The sequence below is a fragment of the Condylura cristata genome, unplaced genomic scaffold (assembly GCF_000260355.1).
Source record: "Condylura cristata isolate star-nosed mole 26May11 unplaced genomic scaffold, ConCri1.0 scaffold00015, whole genome shotgun sequence".
NCBI lineage: Eukaryota > Metazoa > Chordata > Mammalia > Eulipotyphla > Talpidae > Condylura > Condylura cristata.
This window is the reverse complement of record NW_004567116.1, coordinates 41,076,756-41,099,218: the sequence shown is the minus strand read 5'-3', so window position 1 is coordinate 41,099,218 and position 22,463 is coordinate 41,076,756. Positions and strand designations below refer to the sequence as shown.

Below are 22,463 nucleotides of genomic sequence, written 5' to 3'. Positions count from 1 at the left end.
AACCCCTGTCCTGCCACCGGGCCCCACCCTGCCACCGGCCCTACCTTCCAGGATGGGCGTGGCCTCCAGCACCTGCTGCTCGATCCAGGAGTGCTGCCCACTGATGGCTGCCAGGAACTGCAGGATCAGCTTGGTGCTCTCTGTCTTCCCTGCCCCAGACTCCCCACTGCAGAGGGAACCAGGAGAGACTGGGGCCCATCATAACCCCCACTGACCCGCCCCGCCCCTTGGGGCTTCAGGGCCCGCCACCATCTGGACCACACAGAGCGGGGGATGGCCGAAGGAGTGCAGGGCCCTGCTGCATCTGAAGGCTACTTTCCTGTGCCATTAAGCACACACCCCTCCATTCACACTGGCTCTAGTAGGACGCACGTAGCCGATCAATGCTTTGTCCTTTTACTTCCTGGGCAAGAGGACGGGAGCCTGAGGTTCAACTGATGAGAACTTATCGGGAGACAGTAAACAAACAAGGTGGCCTCAAAAGCTGGCATGATTGGAGACATAAACTCTGCGGGGGAGCTGATTCTAGGGGCTCTCAGGCAGGAGGATGGGCTGGTGCCAGAACCGGGGGTCTGGGTGACCAGTCGGGAGCGCCACAGCGACGCTGGCCCCCACCTGATGATGCAGCACTGGTCACGGCTGTTGCGTTTCATGTTGAAGTAACAGTTGTCAGCAATGGCAAAGATGTGGGGGGGCATCTCCCCGATCTTCTTGTTGGTATACTGGCGGATATGCTCTGGTGAGTAGATGGAGAGCAGCTGGTAGGGGTTCACAGCCACCAGGATGGAGCCTGTGTACGTCTGCAGGCACAAGGACAGGGCTCACCACTCCCTGTGGGAGGCTGTGATTCTAGAAAGCTCTCAGGCCCTGCCCTCCTGCACCCCTCTGCAAGGGGGAGACCTGCATTGGAATCACATGGTCTTTGGGATCAGCCATTTGCCATTCTAAGGGCTGGGGTGGGGCGTTCAGACTAGCCTGGGATGTGGTTCTGAGTCCTTGTTCTGCAGTGTTTGATGGGAGGAGAAAGGAAGTGGAGGGAGAAGGAAGTAGGGACTCCAAAACTTGATTTCCTTATCTTTATCTGTAAAATGGGCATAACATAATGTTTAAGAAAATTAAAGATACCGCACTTCAAATTTCATGGCTTGCTATAGGCACTCCTCAAATGTGGGCTCCCAGCTTTGCCCCAAGCCCTCGTCCCCAACATTTGGAGTGACATCATAAATGGAGCCATTCGAGAGTGGAAGCTGAGCTCATAAGAAGGGAGTGGAACCAATTACAGCTTGTTGAAGGAGCTGGAGTGTGTGCTTTGGGGATTGGATGGGCCCAGTCTCTGTAGCAGGGACCCCAGACTGGGGGTGTGGGGGCAACACCTCCAGTCACCCTGGGGAGTGTGGCATAGGGGTCAGAGGCACCAGAGAACCTTCTAGGGGACTCTCCTTGCTCCTCTGGTGCACAGACCAGCTGCCCAGCACAAGACTTCCTGCTGTGGGGCTGGAGCCCTGCCACCAGGGGGCAGCACAGCCTGGCCTCCTGCCACCAGCTGGCGAGAGCACTCAGGGTTACCTGCCCACCTCCGCAGCCCCCACACCAACCCCAAGTTGAAAAGGTCAAGTCCGGCCTATAATTGGTGATGGATATATTGCCATCTGGGCCTGGAGAGGCCAGAGATGTGACCATATAGGAGAGGCGACAATCCACCGGTCCCCTCCCGCCCAGGACATCTCATCAGAGCCAAGATCCCTGCAGACTCAGCCCCAGGGAGCCCTACTGGAAAGCTCTGAGGCAGGCACAGCAGGCAGCCCAGGGGAGGTGCCCAGCCCAGCCAGGGGGAGCTGCACAAAGCAGGCCTGGACTCAAAGCCTAGACCTTGGCCCCAGTCTGACCTGCGCCCTCCAAGCAGTCCCTACAGAAGCAGCTGACCTGACATGCACGAGAGCCCAGGCAGGGGTGGGCGGGGAGGGAGGCTGTGGGGAGCTGCGGAGCCAAGCAGGGCTGTAACAGAGCCAGCTCTGGCTCACACTCACCCGCCCTCCACAGTTGGTCTGAGGTTGAAAAGTGGGAACAGAAGAACAGGAAGCTGGTCAGTGGGTAATGAAAAGATAGAGGTCTTCTCCACCAACAGCACCCCTAGTTCAGGATGGGCCCACTCAGAGCAGGATTTGCTGACCCCCAACCCCAGGACACCACAGCCACCACCCCTCCAGCATAGTGCTGCCTCACCGTGGGAACTAGCTAGAAGCTCTGGCCCTGGCTCAGGGAGGCCAGCCACAAGGAGTACCCCCTTGCCATATCACTCCACTTCTTTAAGCCTCGGCTTGCACACCCACCTGGTGGCTAAGACCAAAGGGCCAGGTCCTTTGGCAGGGGCTCACTATCAAGGGACTGTCCACAGCACCCCTTCCTTTCTCCTTTTTGCTTAGCAACAGGACGCTCAGCCTCTGGTCCCTGATGACCACTTGGCAGGAGGCTGGCTCCAGGCAGCCTCCCCCAGACAGGTGGGGAGCCTACCAGTGCATGCTAGGACCAGGGTGGGGAGGCCCAGGGCTGTGGGGGCTCAGATGGCGCTTATGGATTCCTCAAGGTAGGAGGTGCCAGGAGAGGGGGGCAGAGAGCTCCTCAGTGGGCATCCAGTGCATGGTGGGAAAGGGCGTGACATTTGGGAGGTCTGCTGGAAAGGTCACTCTGACAGCCATGGGAGGACACAGTGGTCGCCTGCTGAGCCCGGAACTGGAGACACAATTTCCAGCCTAATGAACCAGTGGATAAGGAGTCAGACAGCGAGGCAGCCTGAGAGAAGGCTCCTCCCCAGGCCATGCCTTGTTCCCATCCCCCACTCTACCCCCACTCCACTCTCGCCCCCACCCATACCTACAGTCCTGAGATCCTCCCACCTTGACCCCAGCAGCCTCTGCAGACCAGAGCTGGGCCCTCCCTCCAACCTGCTCTTCTCAACCTCCCAGCCCGGCCAACATGCTCTGGCCACCACCATGCTTCACTGAGCAAGGCCTGGGGACCCCCGATGCCTCTCTCTTTATACCACTCCACCTCTCTCCAAGCTTGGCCCCCTCACTGGCCCAGGTCACCATCAACACTCAGCCAACCACGCAGGCACCCCACTCCTGCGCCGCCAGAGTGGAAAGCTAGAAGTGAGGGAGTAGGAGGAAAGTGAAGGGCTTGACCACTGCTGGCACAAGACCCAGGCCTGGTGTGCCCTCACTAGCTTCCCTCAGTGTTCAGAGGTCTCTTTTCATGCTCAAGGTGACAGAGGGTTAAGGCCCAGCTGCTTAGCAATCTCCAGTGATGAAACCCATGGAGCCATGGGGTGCAGTGGGAGAGAGGTCAGGACTATTCTCAAGTCAAGGACATAGCACACAAGGTGCAAGGGGGAAGACCAAGGCATCTCTCTGAGGCAGGAGACACACACAGGAGACAGATCAGGAGTCATTTTCACCTCAAGCTCCACCTCTTACAGGAAGTGCCCAGGTCTGCCAGGACCTTTCTTTGAGCATGTTGGAGGGACCAAGACACACAGGGTGAGACACACACTCCTTCCCAGAGCCACAGAGGTGTTCACTCAAGGAAACTATCTACTGTGCCGGGAAGGGCTGAGCCCAGAAAGGGGCAAGAACTTTCTCAGGGCCACATGCCATACCTGGGTCAGGTGCCCCAGCCTGGACTCCAGCATGGACAGAGATAGATGGGTCATGCTCAGTGAGATAAGCCAGAAGGGGGAAAAAAATCTAAATGGTTTCACTTATAGGAGGAATATAGGGGCCAAATAAGGGGTCAGGAAAAAGTATAACAGTCATCATAATAAAACAGCAAAACTAACAGGCAACCATAAATAAGAGACATTCTGCAAGGGAGCGAGAGGAAAGACATCAAAACAAGGGAGCTAAGAGCCCATGGGACTGTGGTGATGGTTCACGGGCGCATTGGTGGTGGGAAGCTTATGGGGACTACACATGGTGTAAAAGATATAAATTTTAAAAAGTAAATTATAAAAAACAATAGCTTTTTCCAATTATGCTGGCCAAAGTTAGAAGGAAAGAGGTAAATACTGGATGGGCTCACTTATATGAGGACTACAGAAACCAAACGAAAGATCACGAAAACGTCAAAGCCAGAAGCTGGCCATAAAACTGAGGCCTGCGGCAGAGGAGGGCTTGGGGAGGGGGCAAGGCTGGGGAGGGAAGAGCTCGGGGAATGTGGTGGTGGTTCATGGGTGATAGATGGGGGGAGAACTATGGGGACAATGGTATAAGAAAAAATATATCATTAATTTAAAAAATGTAAAAATATATAGTCCTTTCCAACTTATCTCCTAAAACCTAACAAAAGCCCTCGGGTCTTGCATGACGGTTCACCATACGTGCTTGTCCCAACTGCAATTCCTTTGCTGCTACCGAATATGCTCAACTAAATTTGACCAACTAAAGGTTTTATTTCAAAGTTGACAGGAAGAACCACCAAGAACTGGAATGCAGACCAGCGGGTCCCTGTGGGGTCTCTGGCCTGGGCTAGGGTTCTAGGCCCAACCACCTGGCTGGGGGATGCTGACAGTATCTGGAGGAGCCATCCCCACCCTCAGAGTGCGAGGCCTGGGTGAGGGAGAGCGAGAAGGGCTTTGTCAGTGCCGGGGGGTGGGGGTAGGGGGCCCTGTGATAGCCTCCGTTGTGCCTACACAACGGACAGACATCAATGGTCTGGGAACCCCCTCCTTGGGAGCCAAAATTTGCTGAGTGGAGAGGGTGGCAGAGGCCTCCCTGGTGTCTCAGGTTTCTGAGAAGATGGACCCCTGACCCTGGCGCTCTGTGCTGTGATTCCTCAGGGGCAACTCCCAGGCTCCCAGACCAGTCTCTGTGTCTCCCCTTCATAGTCGTTCACCGGGCACGGCCTGTTCTCGGCCTTCTTTCACGCAAGGCCAGGTCCTGAATACCATCACTAGCAATCAACCTCACCCACCTCCAGGTACCCCACCACTGTCCCCACCTTGGTGCCTTGCTCCCATAGACCATGCTCCCATAGACCTGTGCATTCGCAAGCCCTCAGCACTTCGACCTTCTCTGAGCCCTCTCTACCAGATACCAGGCCTGGAACCTGCCGCTGGAGGCTGGACCCAGAGGGGAAGTTGGACTCCCAGGAGGCGTAGCGGGCGGGGCTTCGCATGGGCGGGGCTTCGCATGGGCGGGGCTTCGCGTGGGCGGGGCTTCGCATGGGCGGGGCTTCGCATGGGCGGGGCTTCGCATGGGCGGGGCTTCGCATGGGCGGGGCTCCGCATGGGCGGGGCTTCGCGGGGCGGGGCTTCGCGATAGGGCTGCAGAAATGGGGAGGGGCAGGCACTCAGGGGGCACTTACGTAGATGAGGTGTTCCCGGTAGCGGATGAGCAGATTGCGCAGGATGCCAGCCTCATTGAGGTCCCCCAGGCGGATCATGTCCTCCACGCCGTGGACAGACGTGGGGTGCATGGGCTTGATATGTGTGGCATTTTGTGGGGAGATCCAGTGTTCCTGTGGGGAGGCGCGGTGGCTGAAGTCAGGTGACTCTCCAGGCTTTGCAAAGGCAGAGATGAGGCTCAGGAGGAATGGACCCGGGTTGGCGCGATCCTGCTGAAGCCTTTGTCTTCTCAGCGTCTAACAGTATGAAGATGGGACAGCTCACCTCCCCTACCCCTCTGACCACTCTCACCTCCTCCAGTCACTTTGCAGGATGGAATGGAAAGTGTAATCATTGGAATTAGACTAATTTGCCCTGAAATCCAGGCTCCGATAAGTAAATGCACAAAAATGTAATTTCAGAGAGTAAGAGTACCAAGAATAAACCAACCAGCATGTGGGATGCAGATTGACTGGAGAACTACTTTAGACTGGAGAACTACTTTTAACTACTTTAGACCACCACTCCAACGCAATAACCAGAATGATGGGAAGAGATCCCTGTGAGAGGTGGGAAAAGGAAGGGAATTCCAGGCCCAGGTGTGATGGTCAAGGAAAGCCAGAGGCAGGCCAGCGGCAGTGGAAACAGGAGAAGCAGAGCCATTTGGGATAAATTTCAGAGAACGTGTTGATGCCTGTAGTGCAGAGTTTAAGCGAGCTCAAGAGCAGGGCTGAGGGCTGAAGTAGCTATTCCCAGCCATCTGCCTGCAACCCAACTACTTTCCCCTGCAATATTTCCTTCCGCCACAAGATGGCACACTCTCACACAAGTGAGCAGTAGAACTGGCTCTTTGGAAAGCTAGCGCTGCCCTGGTGTCCTCAGTGTGCTGCAAGCCTTCCTCTTGGTGGTCTCTGACACCTTCTTGATCCCAGCCTCTCAAGGAAGTGAGAATCTGGACTATGTTTTGGGTGTGGCCCTTCAACTCTCTGGGAACTTCTTCCACATTCCTAAACGCCAGAACCCTGGGAGCTTCCGCACCAGGCAGGAGCCTGGTTCCCCAGGTGGAGTCAGAGGCCTCCTCTGGGCTCCCTTGTGGCCTGGGCCTCCCACTGCAAGGCAGGCCTAGCACTGGGTTGCCACTGGTTCAATGCAGTTGTGTCCCTGATTTCCCAATTTTCTCCAAGGCTGAGAGGTCAGATGCCTTGTCTGCTACATCCCTATTCCTCAGGGGTCAGGCACAGATGACGAGGCAAGGAATCTCTGATGGGACAGATGGGAGACTGGCCCTGGAGACTAGGTCTTTGGAGAGGCCCCCTATTCCACAGGGAATCCTCGGTACTTTCCCTATTCATGTGAGAAGATAAGATCAGGGTAGGTGACCTGTACAGGACCCTCAGAGGGACCAGGGATGGGGACAGCCATGGCCTGTGACACCAGTTTCTCTGGCATTCCATGAGCACCTGCTGGCCAGGAGCTTTCCCATCCAGGTCAGGCCAGCACACGGCTCTCCTCAAGGCATGAGCCATCTGGGTGTTGAGATCAAAGAACTCTCCTGGACTTTCCAACACTTTGTGGAACATTCCTTTCCCCCAGGTACCCTGTTTCTTGACACAAGTTGATGCAGTTGGAAAATTCCCTCTGCCTGGTGCCTACTCCCTAACTCAGTCCTAGGCCCCAGCACAGGCCAGCGAGGAGGACTCCTGGGCATGCTGTCTGCTGACCCTCTGAACCCGACCTCATCATGACGCCTCCCCCTGAGAGCCCAGCATGGAAGTTAAGGGGCAGCCCGGCCTCTGTGTGCACGCTTGCAGCTCTGTGCTCATCACTTTGCTTTCCGGGGTCTCCAGGACCTCATCCATGAAGTGGGAATTCCACGAACAGGCTCTGCTTGCGGGTGTTAGGAGGATTAACTGACACAGAAAGGCAAACCTTTGTTCCTGCCAGGTCTAAAAGTGCTGGTGCCTGGTAATTGGTAGGTCAGCACCAGGTATTACTACCCAAATGTTGCCCAGTATCACAAAGGAGATGTATGTTCTCACTGGTCCCTCATAACATCCTGCAACAGAAATACTGGCCTCCAGTTGTAAAGAATCACACTCAAGGGGTAAAGTGACATGGCCAGTTAAATGACAGACCCGAGCCTCTCCCACCTCATTCCTGCATCAGAGGATTCCCAAGCTGAGCTCAGCACCTCCGGTCAGTGACATAGTGGGCAGGTACTACAAAGTGTAACCAGGCAGGCAATGGACCCTGACCCTGAGGAGAGGTGGGAGAGAGGGAGACTGAGAGAGAGGACACAGCCTGCTCTAAGGAGTCACATTTGGACAGCGTGGGCGTGACCCTGAGTGTAAGAGACCGAGACTCTCCCTCTGCAGTGGAAGGGAAGGAGAGGTTCATCTGGCCACGGGAACTGCCTGTGCAAACGTAGGTCAGGATTCTGTGAGGACCCAGGCTACTGCCTTCCCTTCACTCATCCAGCGAGTCTTTAGAGAGAATCTCGTCTGGGACAAGGGGTTGTTGAGCCCCAGGGAACCAAAGCTTCCTCAGGTGGGCGGAGTCTGCTGGAAGTGTAACTGGGTGTCCCTAGGAAAAGGGGGAGTTCCAGGTTCACTGCCCCACCCAGAAGGAGGGTGGAGCTGAGCAGAGAAAAAGGAGAGAAGAGAAGGAATGAGGAGAGAAGAAAAGAAGGAAGCTGGATGGAGAACAAGAAGGAGACCTGAGGAAGCCACATGGAGCAGCAAGCATGTGATGAAGAAACCGGGCTTGTTTCCTGACCCTGGACTGGTTAAGGCAGATGTGGGTGAGAGACCTGTAGGGAGGTGACTATGGCAGTGTTTATATTGATTTTGATTTTGCTCTTTTCCTCCCAGATCTGTCTGGCCATTTCTGACCCTTTTCCATGGGCCTCGGCCAGAAGGTGCTTTAGTCTTGTGGCAGCTTTCAGGCCTTGCTTTGGGCCAATCCCTTTCGGGTTGACTTTTGCCCACGAGGGGATGGGTAACTTCAGGTGTTTGATTTAGAAGTTATATTCTTTGTGTTCCGTATTGTATATTCACTGTATTAAAGTCCCTTTTCATTCAAGTTTTATATGTTTTGTCTTGATGCGGCGGATGGCAGAACCCACTTAGAGCAGGCAGGTTTGGGGCTTCAGGGGTGCCCCTCTCTCCCTGTCCTGGAACAGAAGGACAGAGGGGTGCAAGGAGATGACCTTGAATGCAGTAAGGGGCTGGGAGTAGAACACTCCTAGAGAAGAGGTCAGAACCCCTGGGCCCTGATGTCTCTGAAGCAAACTCAGCCTTCCCAACCTGCTCCTGGCCAGCCAGCCAGCCCCCCTAAGCCTCGGGGACTCTGGGATCTGGTGACACAGTTACGGGACACCATCTGACATGCAACACGACCCAGGTGAAACTCAAGCCTGCAGGCTGCACCCTGGTGGGTAGGCCTGTTTGCACTGCCAGCAGCGCTGTGCAACCTTGGAGACTACAGGGTCACACTGGCTTCCTCCAGGGTCCTCTGGCTGGAACCCTGAGGACATTGCGAGCGTTCCAGTTCTAAAGCTGGGGGGAGGGGGGCAGAAGCATGGCTAACAGAAGCTGAGCCCCAAGTTGCCACGGAGAGGCTGGGAGAGGAAGCACATGGCCGGGGGCTAAGGCCCTGGGTTCTGGTCCCGGCACCCTCACCGACCAGCTGTGTGGCCAGTCCTAGTGGTCCCTCTCTGGGAGACAGTTTCCCCTTAAGGTGGCAGTCGCTGCCTCCCTGCCTTCCAGATGCTGTGCTAGTTTCCAAAGAGAGCACTTGGGTCACAGGGTGTTGCACCTTGATGTCCTGAGGACTACAGGAAAGCAGTAATCTCCCTGAGCCCTCCATGACCAGTCCTGAGCCTCATGGTCCTGAGCCCTCCCCTCATCCCCAACGGATACTTCTACTCCAAGTCACCACACCCTGACACCCTAGGGCCCTGGCCCCATTTCCACACCCCCAGTGGTGGACACAGCTCCACACCACATGCATGGGCACAGCTCTGGGCACCCCAAATCCTGGTACTTCAGGTCCCCTTGCTCAGCTGCAGCTCTGCTGCCCAGACACAGGGCATGTCCACACACCGCATGCATGGGCGCAGGACACATGCACAGACACCCAGAGCCCCAGGCTTCCCCTCTGCCCCCCCCCACATACCTGCCTGCCCCAGGCAGGGCCCAGGCTTCAGAGGTTTGCTTCCCTCCCCAACACCTACTCTCACTCGCTATCAAACTGTTTCCCCTGTCCCTTTCCTTCTGGAGGAGGAGAGATAAAGAGTGAATCAGAATGACCCCAGGGCAGGCCACTGGGATGATGAATTCACACTGTCCCAGTCTGGGTGTGTTCAGACTAACTCTGACTTTGCAGCGGTGCTCTTGATGTGTGGTCAGCAGCCAGGTGAGACCATTTTATGAAACCCAGTGAGATGGGCTTATTAGCCCATTTAACAGAAGAGGAAACCGAGGCTCAGAAGGACAAGAGGTTTGGCCAAGTTTGCACAGCTAATAAGTGGGATATGAATCCAGACTCTGACTCCAGAGCACCCCTGTGCTGAGGGTGAGGAACTCTTAGCCTCTGCCCACCCCGTTCCCACACACACACGCACACCCAGCACGCCCTTCCAGGAGTAGGCTGAAATGCTCGTGGAATTAGAGCTCATGTAGCGCAGAAGGGAAGTTTCTCTCACCGGGGCAGTGGGGAAGTTTCCAAGGAGGAGGACGTGTCTGAGAGGTGAACACAGGGACTCCACCATGGCTCCCACCCCCTGAGACAGGCCACTGCTAGCTGTGCCTCTGGTCACTGGTCAGCCTCTGTCATCCTGGGTGCAGGGTTGGGTGTTGGGAGCTACTCACATGGCCTTCATCGTCCACCACCTGGATTTGCCCCGAGTCACAGAGCTTCACCACCGCCCCGATGGGCACGTCGAAGTCCTGTCCGGATCTCAGATCCATCCAGACATAGTCGCCCTGGGGAGGGAAAGAGTCCCAGGCTGGGTGAGTATGGAGCAGGGTGGATACCCCATTCAGGCAGTTCTGTGCCCCACTCCTACCAGCATGAGATTCATGCAAACACAGGAGGGGGAGGAAGAAGGAACTGTACTTGTGGGAGCTGCCTGGTGGCCGGTCCTGAGCAGGACACTTACTCATTGTCACCATGCCCTCCTCTGTGGTGGCTGTTATTCTCCCCATTTTACAGCAGAGTAAGCACAGGCTCAGACAGAAGAGTTGAGACCACACAGCTGGGCCACTTCAAATCCAGGCTGGCCAAAACCCCACTGCCCCCAAGCCTCCACCCCCAGTACATGCACAGCACCCTCATTGCAGACTCATGGGAAGAGAAATTAAGCCACTTTCCCTCTTCCCTAAAGGAGGTGTCACCACTCGACACCCAGACAGCCTTCTTTACTCCAGGGATGGATGCGCACAGGCTCCTGTCAGTGACACACCGAGCCACACTGCCTCTGATCTTGTCCTAGACGAGAGGGGCATCACCTCTGTGTCCGCTGCAGCCTGGCCACAGGGCCTAGCTCCACTGCACACGCAGTAAGTGTGGAAGTCAAGTTTAAAACCCAGAGTCCAAGAAGTGGACCTGGAAGACCACTCTCAGGGTATTGAGCACCCACTGAGTGCTGGCTGATCTAAAGGTTAGGGCATGATCAGTGACTGCGAGTCTACATTCATGCTGGGAGGACACCAGAAATAAGTGGTGCAAAACCATTAGCATGATTGTTTCTGATAGTGATAGTGCCGGGAAGGAAATGACATGCCAGTGGTGGCGAAGGATTGAGTTGTCCACTGTAGCTCAGTCCCCAAGGAAGTTACTTGGTGGAGGAAATCTCAAGCTGATAACTGAGGAGCAAGAAACAGTCAATATGGAGAGAGCAAAGAGAGGAATCAGAGCAGAGGAAGGACACGTGCAAAGGCCCTGGGGCAGGAAAGAACTGCAAGGAGGCCATGTTGGCAGGACCTGGGGAAAGGGAGGGAGCCAGGACCCAAAGACTCTTGTTGACCTGGAAGTAAAAACATGCATGGATTTTATTCTAATGCTGTTAAGAGCATTCTTTTTGAATGGTCCCCAAGTTCCCCAGGAGGATGAGCAAACATGGACGTCTCAAGAAAAATATCATATTGGGGCCTCCCTGGTGGTGCAGAGGTTGAAGACTCAATGGTATCAAGCTATTGCCAACCACTATAGCATGACTTCTATCCCTGGCTGGCCAGGGAGCTGACCACATGGCACAGCAGACCTCTCTTGTCTCACCCACGGCTCCCCTCAGCAGTATATTTCAGTCCATCTGCCTGTTCTATTCCCCACTCTGTCTCTGGAGAATGATCCCACCTCCCTGCACCTCTGGCCTACACCCCCATTCTTGTATGCATAAAAAATTAATAAATGTTTTTTTTTTTTTTTAAAAGAAAAATATAGGCCCTCCCTGGTGGCACAGCTGGTTAGAGCACAGCACGATGAAGCTAAAGCCACTTCAGCATGAGTTTGATCCCCGCCCGCCCCAGAGCTGACCCACATGGCGTGGCAGACCTCTCCTGACCCGCCCGCTGCTCCCCTCAGCAGTGTACTTCATCAGTCGGTCTGTTCTGCTCCCCACTCTGTCTCTGGGAATCCTCTCACTGCCCCTGCACTTCTGGCCTGTACCCCAGTTCAGTATGCACAAATAAATCAATCTTTAAAAAATAAGAAAAAGATAATATCAAGTAGCAGTTAGCAACAGAACAGCTGATCAAACTGATTCCCAGTGACATTAGCCTACAGGACTGGCACGTAGCAACAGCTCTGGGCTGGGAGTTGGGAAATTGGGTTCCAGGACCTGCCAGCCCTTGGACAAGTCACGGCCCAGCCTGAACCTCAGTATCTACAAGTCTCAGTGAGGGGTGGGACCACAGGCCCAAAGTCCACTCACCACGGTCCAGCCTGTTTCCATGGAAACCAACCACGTGGCTGCCCCTGTGAGCCTCCGCTTCACGGAGGGTCGCACACGCCAGTCCAGGCTGCTCCAGACCCAAGGAGGAGAGAAGAGCTCACATGCCTGCTGCGGCCCCAAGGCCAAGCGCTGTTTCCTGCTACACTCCTCGCCCACCCCACCTCCGGGCCATGGGCCGCCCGTGCTCCCTGCCAGGTTGTTCTCCTCCTCTGCCCCCACCACCAAGTGGACACCATAGGTGTGTCCAGACCCAGAGCAAATAGCAACTCTTCCCTCTTTCCTCCTCCCCAACCTTGGTCAGTTTAGTCACTCATTCAGCACACGTCTCTGGAGCACCACTCTAGGTGAGTCTCTGCAGCAGACTGGGCTGGAGCCATTGGAGTAGAGGGTTGGGGGGAAGGGGGTGTGGGGGTGGCAGGCAGAGTAGAAACTTGAGCAGACAGCAGGTCACATAGGTCTCTGTAAGCCACGGACAGGAGTTGGATTTTAAGTGTGTTCAGAGGCAACTGGAAGATTTAAGCGAGAGAATAGCATGATAGATTCTTTTTCATTTTCAAAATTTCAAATCCTGGCTGCTGTATGGAGACGTCGCTTCGGGACCCAAGGCCCCTGGGCTGGCCCCTTCCAGGAAACCTGTGCTGGGCTATTGCTGAGGCCACCCCATCATCTTGTCCTCTGGAGGGTCAGGCTGGGTCCAAGCTTCTCAACTCTGAGGCTCTGGAGTCGAACACAAATACGTTCTCTCCATGAAAGAGAGTGTGTCTGTGAGGGGATGATGTGTAAGAGAAAGAGCATGGGAGGTGTGTGTGTGTGTGTGTGTGTGTGTGTGTGTGTGTACATGTTTACATGAGATAAAGACAGAGAGACACCAGGACATCCTTCTATCCTCAGGACCCCCACAACAGACCCGGCAACCTGGCAGCAAGCTAGCTGTTTCCTGTAATTAACTATCGCACTGAACTGAGTTTATAACATCCCTTAGTTGGGGGATTCCATTGCACTTCATCTCCTCAAAGAGGTCACACAGCTGTTCTGTGGTAGAGTCAGGAACGAGCCCAAACTCCAAATCCAGGACTTTTTCCCAACATTCTCTAGGTCAGCTCTGAGAGAGAGCAATGGGGGAAGCATTAATAGGGACCCTGGCTGCAGAAGGCCCAAAGGCAAGCTGGAAGTTTTAGCTAGAGAGCAGAGGTCTGTCTCTCTGAGTCCCCTGACCCAGGACAGGGCTTATTCCACAGCAAATACTTCCTACTCAGGGAACAGAGAATAACCAAAGTGAAAGAACTCATGTGAGTAGAAAACCTTAACCTTAACTCAGAGAGGTTAAGTGAGGAGTCAGAGCCACACAGCAAGTAGAAGGGACTAGAAATCTCCTAACCTAGGATGTCGCCCACAGGGTGGTGACTTAATCTCTCTGTGCTAAGTCAGTACTTGAGAAAAAAGCTAAAATGGCTTCTGCGAAGGGGCTTTCAGAGAGGATCCTGAGAACCTCTGATGGGGAAAGTTCCTTGTTTCAGAGGACGTCCATGGGGCATCAAATGCAGCTTCCAGGCCAGAGTGACTTCCTAGGGTGGACTGCTCTAAATATTCACAGCGGTACCCCAAAATTCCCCCCAGGGGGGAGCCAGCATGCATCCACAGTGACACAGAGTTAAGAGATGGGGGTTCAGGCCCCAGTTCCACCACTAACACATGTGGCTTTGGGCAAGGCTTTCAGTATCTCTGGGCCTTCGTGTCCACCTGTCCTAAAGTCAGCGCCTTAGAAGGTGAGCCTTGAAGTCTGCTGGCCCCTAGCCCAAGCTGGGGCCCAGGGTGGGATCAGTGATTACTCCCTGTAGGGTTTTAGCACTTCATGCCTCTTCCCGCCACTGGGGCAGAACCTGGGACTTCCACCCCATTTGTGGGGTGAAATGAAGTCTGTTTCTGGACCTCACCCCCAGCCCCTCCCTCCCTGGGACCCTGGTTTTGTTAGCCCCGTTTTCAAGGGTGGGGAAGTTCAGCCCACTGCCTTGCCTAGGGTGCCCCTGCCCAGGCAAGTGTCCCCTTGCTGCCCTTAGGTGGTAGAGGGCCAGGCAGCATGCTCCCCTCCTCCGAGTAGTTCACTAGTCACCAGAGGCCAGGCAGCTCCCTGGGGCACTCTGCCCTCTTCCCTCTAGGTTTGAACAAGGTAGGGGAAGGCCCTAGTCTGCGCTGGCTCTTCTTGGTGAGTGCAAGAATGGCCTCCCCAGGGAGATACCAGCACAGAAGCCCAGGGCCCCTGTTCTGCCAGCTCTGGGATCCTCAGGGTTCCCAGAACTGGGAACCAGAGACGCCGGCAGGATCTGGGGCACGCTCCCGCTTCCAGGCCCCCGCCTCACCGGCAGGACCGCGTATGTCTTCAACGCCTGGTTCAGGTTGCGCACCAACGCCCACTTGCCGGGCTGCTTGACGCGAGCCTCGTCTGTGTCGCCGGGTTCAGCTGGATCGGCCGGGTCGGTGGGATCCACGGGGTGCGCCGGGGACTCCATGGTACGGAGGGGCTGGTGCTGTTCAAGTGGCGGCAGCTCGGGCTTCCTAATTCACCTAATCCCGTGCGCGCTGCCCGCCGGGGAACCCTAAACCCGGCCATCTGCTGCGCGCTCATAGCAACGGCGGCTTAGGTGACGCCCGCCGGCGGGGACAGGGAGGGGGCGCCGGCACCATCGCGGTCCCCCCCATCCTGGTGGGACCCCCAATATCCCAATTTGATCTGGGGTTCACCGCGCCCTAGGGGGAGGCTGTTTCGGAACCGAGCCTCGTGCCTCAGGACAAATGTGGCACTTGGAACGTCACCTGACTACAGTTTTGGAGAAAATCAGTATGTCGTCTATGGAAAGAAGCGTGAGGATGTTAGGGAATACAATACAGTAACTTCGTGAATTTTTAAGACTGAAAGGAAGGTGTGTCAAAGATCTTTCTAGACCAAAACGGCTGCCTCTGGAAAGTGAGAGTGATAAAAATCTTGGGGGAGGGTACTTGTGGGAAAAGCTCCTCAAGAGCCTGTCTTGACCCTTCTCATCCAGCTTCTGATGCCAGCCCCCATAACCTCTAGCCCCCAGCAGAGGCCTACTGGAGAAGGGTCCCCTGGCTCCCCAGGGAAGCCACCCACTCTATTTGAAAAAATATATGTATGTATATATATGTATATATATATATGTATATATATATATATGTATATATATATATGTGTGTGTGTATATATATATATAAAGATTTTTATTTATGCATACAGAACTGGGGTACAGGCTAGAGGTGCAGGGGTGGTGAGAGGATTCACCAGAGACAGAGTGGGGAGCAGAACAGGTAGATCGAGGAAGTACCCTGCTGAGGGGAGCCATGGGCGGGGACAGGAGAGGTCTGCCTCGCCATGTGGGCCGCCTCTGGGGCAGGAGATCAAACTCACACTCAAACAGTGCAGCTAGCTTGCAGGGCTGCGCTTTAACCGGCTGTGCCACCAGGGAGGGCCTAGCCAGCCACTCTTGATGGCCGAGCTCACCAAAGTGGGTGCCAGGCTCGCTGGCAGGTCCTGGACAGGGCAACTGTCCAGGGCTTGGGTCCACACTGGGCCATGAGCCACCGCGGCTACCGAAGCATCTCTAGCCAGTCTGCCTTCTCCCTTCTCCCTACTCCCTTCTTTCTCTTTAAGCCTCTTGTTTCCATTTTTGGCACTCAGCCTAGTCTGGAATCCTGGAAGCTCCCGCAACAACAAACCAGCTGGAAGGAGGGAGAGCGGTGGTGAGGCCGGGACACCTCACATGGAACTCGGACCTGCCCTGGACCCTGCTTCCATCTACCTGTCCGGCTGCTTGGGGAGCCAGCATAAAGCGGACTGCTGTGCTGCTCCCCACTACCTGCGCCTTGACAGTGGCCCTGCCTGCAGGGGTGCTTCAGAACAAGCACCTGCCCACCTACCCACAGGCCTCCGTTGGGGCAGGAAACAGACTCTCAGACCCAGGGAGATGCTGGTGACAAGCTTCCAGGAAGCTGTTCATTTAAGTAATCTTCACAGGCTCCTACAAAGGCCCTGTCCTTGGACTGCTGGGGTGGGGGTGGGGGGCAGACAGACCCCGGCATAAGTGAGGATGGTACAGCCAGATAAGGGGCAGATTAGCTGTGCGACCTGTGGTAAATCCCTCAACCCCTGTATGGATTATCTGTCAGATGATAGCGGAACAGAAAGGTGATTGTGAATTAAACAGGTTAAAGTGTGTAACTCACTCAGTAGCTGTTAAAGCAAGTGATGTTTGATTGTTCATTATTATTAACTAAGAACGTCATGTTAAGGGTGACACCTCGGTGTTGTGGCCTTGTAAGCAAACATGAGGGGGGATGATATTCCAGAAGAGGTTTTGGCAGAGCACTGAGAAGAAAAGGTAAAAGGTAGAGACAGTGAAACTAGGCTGGTGGGGGAGAGAGGGAAGAAGACCCCCTGGGATGTAACAGGGTGATTCCCAGGGTTCCAGGTCCCCACCCCAAGGAAGGGTGAAGCTGTGTGGAGGCAGAAGCTAGAAAGGGCTACTACGAGGAGGATTGAGAAGCAATAAGCAGAGAGAGGAGCGAGGAGAGGAGACCTGGAGGAGGCACGTGGAACATTCAGACATGTGCAGAGGCTGCATTTGCTTCTTGGACGTATCCTGGGAACTTGAGGGACATGGATAGAGACTCTTAGAAGAGACAGAGACATGGGTGAGAGACCCCTGGGGAGGCCGACAACGGCAGCCTTTATCCTGACGTGGGTTTTGATTTGCTCTCTTCCTCCCAGACTCTCCTGGTCCCTTCAGCCTCTCTCCTATGGGCCCCACCAGAAGGTGCGTGGACTGTGGCCAGCTCTCACACCTCAGTGGCCCTCCTTTGGTCCAGCCCTGTTTGGCTGGGTACTTACCCATGAGGAAATAGGTAACTTTGAGTGTTTCTTGGGGAAGCTATTTTAACTATATTCTTTCTCTTTTCTCTCTATTGCACACTAATTGTATCAAAGTGTCTTTCCCATTGAAGGTCTTATACACTAGAATATGTTTTGTCTTAATGTGGCAGATGGCAGAACCCATTTAAAGCAGGTGAGTTTGGAGGTCCTGGGGTTCCCCTCACCCTGCTGTGTAAGAGGAAGATGCCCAGAAGGGCTGAGAGCCTGGCCCTGCCTGGCCCACACACCTGCTCTCAGGCACACACCCTGAGCTAATGTTTGGGAAATGGGTCCTGCCCCTGCATCTCAGGTCTGGGGGACAAGTCTAATGCCCTTGAGACCCCTTCTGGCACCATACCAGATCCTCTTCCAAAACCAAGGATCACTGCTGCTCCAGCCTCATCTCCTGCTTCCCTGACCACATAGGATAGGGACTCCCACCTTTGCACATGCTGGGCCCCTGGATAAGAAGGCTTTACCCCACTAGCTTCTCCTCAGCCTCACGAGCCCCTAAGGCTTTACTGAGTCTGGTGCTGCTACCCCCCCATACCTCTTTCCCTGCTACCTTCTTCTCTGTATTCCCTGGGTGCCTCACACAGACCATGGTGCTGCCTTTACTCAGCACTGGATGGGTGTCACCCTGTCCAACTCTGGTTACCCATTTTACAGATGGGGAGACTGAGGCTCAGAGATGGTGAAGGGACTTACACAAGGATTCATAGCAAGTTAGGGCAAGAAGTTTTCAGGAAATAACTGTACCAACTGTCATCAGCAAGTGATGTCAACAAGATGGTAGAGTAGGGAACCCCAAGAACCCATCCCTTCACAGAAACACTAAAAGACATGCCCCAAACTCTCAGAATCAACTTCATTGGAACTCTAGAAAATAGTTGAAGGTTTACTGTTACCAACTTAACACTGAATGCAGAAAAAGGTGGCTGAAGCCCAAGAGGAGAGCTTTGCTGTGTTTTAACCTATGCACACACAAAAACACACAAACACAGGCCAGCTGTGAAGATAAAAAAAAAATTGGGGGGTGGCTGTAGGTGTTTTAGGGACTTTAGTACCTACATGTAACAAAGAATGTAGTGTGCATAAGAATACTTTAGAAAACTTTCTAAAACTACAACTCACATCAATCAGAAACAACAAACCCTGATGAGATGGGAGATTCTGACTTCCAGAGTTATCACATTATAGTATTCAAAGTTCCCATTTTCAATAAAAAAAGTAGGAGGTATACTTCACAGGGAACAAGAAATTAATAGAAACTTTCCCTGGGGAAGTCCAATGCTGGGCTTACCAGAAGAGCACTTTAAATCAGCTCTCATAAATGTGTTCAAAGAACAGACAGAAGCCAGAGCAATCTCTAATCAAATAGCAAATATCTATAAAGAGAGGGTATAAAAAAGGACCACACAGAGATTCTGGAGTTGAAAGTACAACAGCTGATACGAAAAATTCACTAGTTGGGTTTAGCAGAAAGAAAAACTAAAGGAACAAAGTAAAATGAGCAGAACCTAAGGACCTGTGGAACACCAGTGAATAGACCAATATATGTATAACGGGGATCCCCAGAAAGAGGAAGGGGGAAAAAGAATATTTGAGGAAATACTGTGTCCACACGGAGCTACATTATAATCAACCTGTCTAAAGACAAAGGAGGAATCTTAAAAGCAGGGAGAAGGAAGTGACTTGTTGCATCCAAAGGACCGTCAATATAAGTAAGAGCTGATGTCTCATCAGAAACCATGGAGGGCAGAAGCAAGGGGAAGATTTATTTAAAGTGATGAAAAAAAAAAATAAAAATGATTGTTTCCCAAGAATTCTATGTCTGGCAAAACTGTTCTTCCAAAATGAAAGAAAAATAAGACATTCCCATGTAAACAAAAGTTGAAGGAGTTTGTTGTTAGTAAACCTGCCCTATAAGAAATGTAAATGTTGGGTCCTCCCTGGTGGCGCAGCGGGTTAAAGCACTGCACTAGGAATCTAAAGCCACTTCTGCGTGAGTTCGATTCCCGCCTGCCCTGGAGGTGACCACATGGCACGGCAGACCTCTCCTGACCCTCCCGCTGCTCCCCTCAGCAGTGTACTTCGTCGATCTGCCTGTTCTGCTCCCCACTCTGTCTCTGGTGAAGCCAGAGCCCCTAAGTCTCTGGCCTGTACCCCAGTTCTGTATGCACAAATAAATAAATCTTAAAAAAAAAGAAATGTAAATGTTAAAAATAATCTTTTGGGCTGAAGTGAAAGGGCACCAGAGGTGAACTGGAAGCCACAGGAAGAACAAAAGATGTGATAAAGGCAGCCGTGTATCAAAGCCAGACCGGTAGTTTAAATCTATGTTAGTAGACACAATGTACAGAGCTGTGATTCCTGAAAAATAACAGTATAAAGGGAGACAGTGTGTAGAAGAGTTTTCTAAGAATTGAAGCTAAGTCGCCACTGAGTTGTTACAAATGCAAGATGTTGATTGTAAACCCGAGTAACCACTAGAAAAATTCTTTTAAATGTACATAAAAATACATGAGGAGGAATCAAAGTAACAAACTGGGGGGAAAATTCAAACACCAAAGATAGAAATGTAAGGGGGGGAGGGCAGTGTAGCAGAAGTAAGTCCCCAAAGTCAAGTGAATTAAACTGTCCAATAAAAAAGGTCAAGGTTAGTGCATCGGTTTTGCTTTAAAACCATGCTCCAAAGATACAAACTGCTTGAAAAAAATGGTCAGAAATATATCCTGCGTGCAGATAACAAAAAGAGCTGGGCAGCTATACTAATATCAGACGAAATGAAAACCAAAGCCAAAAATTATTACAAGACACAAAGAACATTCTATTTTAACAAAAGGGTGAGCCAGTTGTTAGCAACAGCCCACAACTGATCTCCAGACGTCCTTTCGTCCACCAGTCTGTGTAAAGTACAGCCAGTCCCCACTCGGGCCTACCACTGGGCTGGAAGTCATGTCCATTACAGCTCACCCCTCCCCCTGAGCCATGGGGACCAGAGATCTCTGGGTTCTCACAAGCACCAGCTGGCCTTGCAGCTCGGGGCAAGTGTCCCCTCCTGATACCCCCATCCCTGATATCCCCCCAGTGTATTGTTTTGATTCCTTTCTCCTTTATTCTTCCACATGTTTTACATTTCTTTTCTAGAGCTTACCCTGGGGTTTACAATCTGACTGCATGCAACAGAGCCTTGCTGACTGTCTCCCCACCCCTCACAGCTGCAGACGGGGTAGAGCCGCCCACCCCCAGTTTCCCTCCCAGCCCACTCCCGCTGTCACGGTTCCGCTGCCCACTATCAGGGTTCCCCACAGGGGCACCTTGGTGCCGCCCACTCTAGCCTAGGACCCCTCCAGGACGGGGAACAGCCTGTTAATTCCTGCATCTGCTCTGCCTCCCCTGTTGCAGACAAGGGGCTCAGCACCTCTTTGCTGGCCGGAGGAGGTGGCTTCTGGCAGGCTCCCCACATGTCAGCTCTGCACAGACCGGTACAGGGCCCCAAAGAAGGAGCCCACAAACTGCGAAGGCCACCCCTGGGCTGCCCGTGTGCCACCCTCAGTATCCTGCTGTGCTGTCAGCCCCTTCAGACACCTCCCTGCCTGCTGCCCCCCACATCAGGGCTCCCTCTCCACCCCAAATTGCCCGGGCTTCTGCCTTAGTTCCTGCAGCGGGACTTCAGTTTCTGCACCCGTGATGCAGGCACAAAATTCTGCTCAGAGCCTTGCGGAGGGGTTCACGTGGCAGGGGTTCAAGCACGTGGCAGGCGCGAAAAATGTGAATACATTTTTCTCACGAGTGAAGAGGTTTGGATTCTTAGCATATCTCTGTGCCAGTGTTGCCCCTTGTGGGGGCTCAGTGAGACTAGACCAATGGACAGATGGAAGGAAGGACTGAGGGATGGAGGAAGGAGGGGCAGTCCCTGTCACCCATATGTCCCACAGGGGACACTCTGCACTTCATGAAAAAAACAGCACCTCTCTTCAGATCTCCTGAAGTTCTCACTGCAAATAAAATGCGAGCAGGCCCGGCTGCTAGCGTGGCTTCCCAGAGTGCTTGCCGTGTTCGCTTTAGGGCATCTCTGCTCAGTATCCCTTTGGGGTGGGAGCACTGTCCGCCCCGCCCTGGGATCAAGGGAGGCTGTCATCACAGTGCCTTGTCCATTCAGCCCAGAGCTCCATCTCCAAAGAGGCAGTGAGAAGGGAGAAGGCCACTCTCCACTTTCCCGCGACCAGAAGGCCGCGGGGAGGAGGGGAGAAGGTGGGTTCAGAATCTTATGCAGGCAGAGCAGTGAGGCTTGAGAAGTCAGCCAGGAAAAGAGGGAGACGGAGCATGCCCGGCAGGCCGATGGCTGTGAGTGTGCGTGCGTGTGTTTGCAGGGGAGAGAGAGAACATGAGCTTTTCAGGACAGGGCAGTCGTGGTGGAAGTGGGCGAGTTGTGAGGTCAGCCATGGAGGCAGCTGAAGTAACAGGGGCTTTGATTAAACCCCTGGCGGCATTTTATCCTCACACAGACTATCCCAGGAGAGGAGGGCTTTTATTTTCATTTTACAGAGGAGGAAACTGAGGTGCAAGACAGCTGAAAAAGGTGCCCACAGCCCTCCCATAGGTCAACAGCCAAGACCAAGATGGTGTGAGGATTCTAGGGCTATAGGCTGCATAGCTGGTCATCTCCTCTGGGCTGGGGCTTTTTTCAGGACCAAAGAAATAACAGAAAGGCACCTCCTGTGTTTGTGAGGGCAGGACGGGGCAGAGCCTGGTTTCACCTGCAGACACCTGCTCCCAGCAGAAGTAGTTGGGTTGCAGGATGAGGTGGACCTCCATTCAGAGGGGCAGGTGGTGGACCTGCATTCAGAGGGGGCAGGTGGTCCTCTGGGGACCGTCACCAGAGGCCTGCTGCAGAGGCCCCTTGAGGGAAAGTGCCCATGGGGGTCATGGGAGATAAGGCCCCCCCCCCCGACCTCCCCTGAGGTCCAGGCCCTGACACCCAGCAACTCAGGGCATGTGTCTCCCCTTCTCTTACTGATCCTGGCTGCCTCTGAGGGCCTTGAATAGACGCTCGGGTCAAGGGTTCAGAAGGGGTTCCTTTTGCCCTGCACACTGCCTGCTCATACAACACAAACATGCTGGTCCTGCGTGGACTAAAGACCACAGGACTCGCTGCCCATTGGCCTCTGATGGCCGTGAGGACATGAAGCCACTGGCTGAGC

The 22,463-nt window shown here is 53.8% G+C and overlaps 1 protein-coding gene across 3 annotated transcripts in view; it reads right to left on the bottom strand.

The window, feature by feature from the left end:
* Positions 1 to 10,358, bottom strand: part of MYO7A (myosin VIIA) — a 59,290-nt gene extending 48,932 nt beyond the window's left edge. For all 3 annotated transcript variants that reach the window (XM_012725706.1, XM_012725708.1, XM_012725709.1), the window contains exons 1-4: positions 10,252 to 10,358; positions 5,362 to 5,514; positions 616 to 800; positions 45 to 166 (exon numbers count right to left, since the gene is read on the bottom strand). In XM_012725706.1, coding sequence (XP_012581160.1) covers positions 45 to 166; positions 616 to 800; positions 5,362 to 5,514; positions 10,252 to 10,350 — 559 coding nt within the window. In that variant the 5' untranslated portion in view covers positions 10,351 to 10,358. The remainder of the gene's footprint in view (positions 1 to 44; positions 167 to 615; positions 801 to 5,361; positions 5,515 to 10,251) is intronic.
* Between the last annotated feature and the right edge of the window lie 12,105 nt (positions 10,359 to 22,463).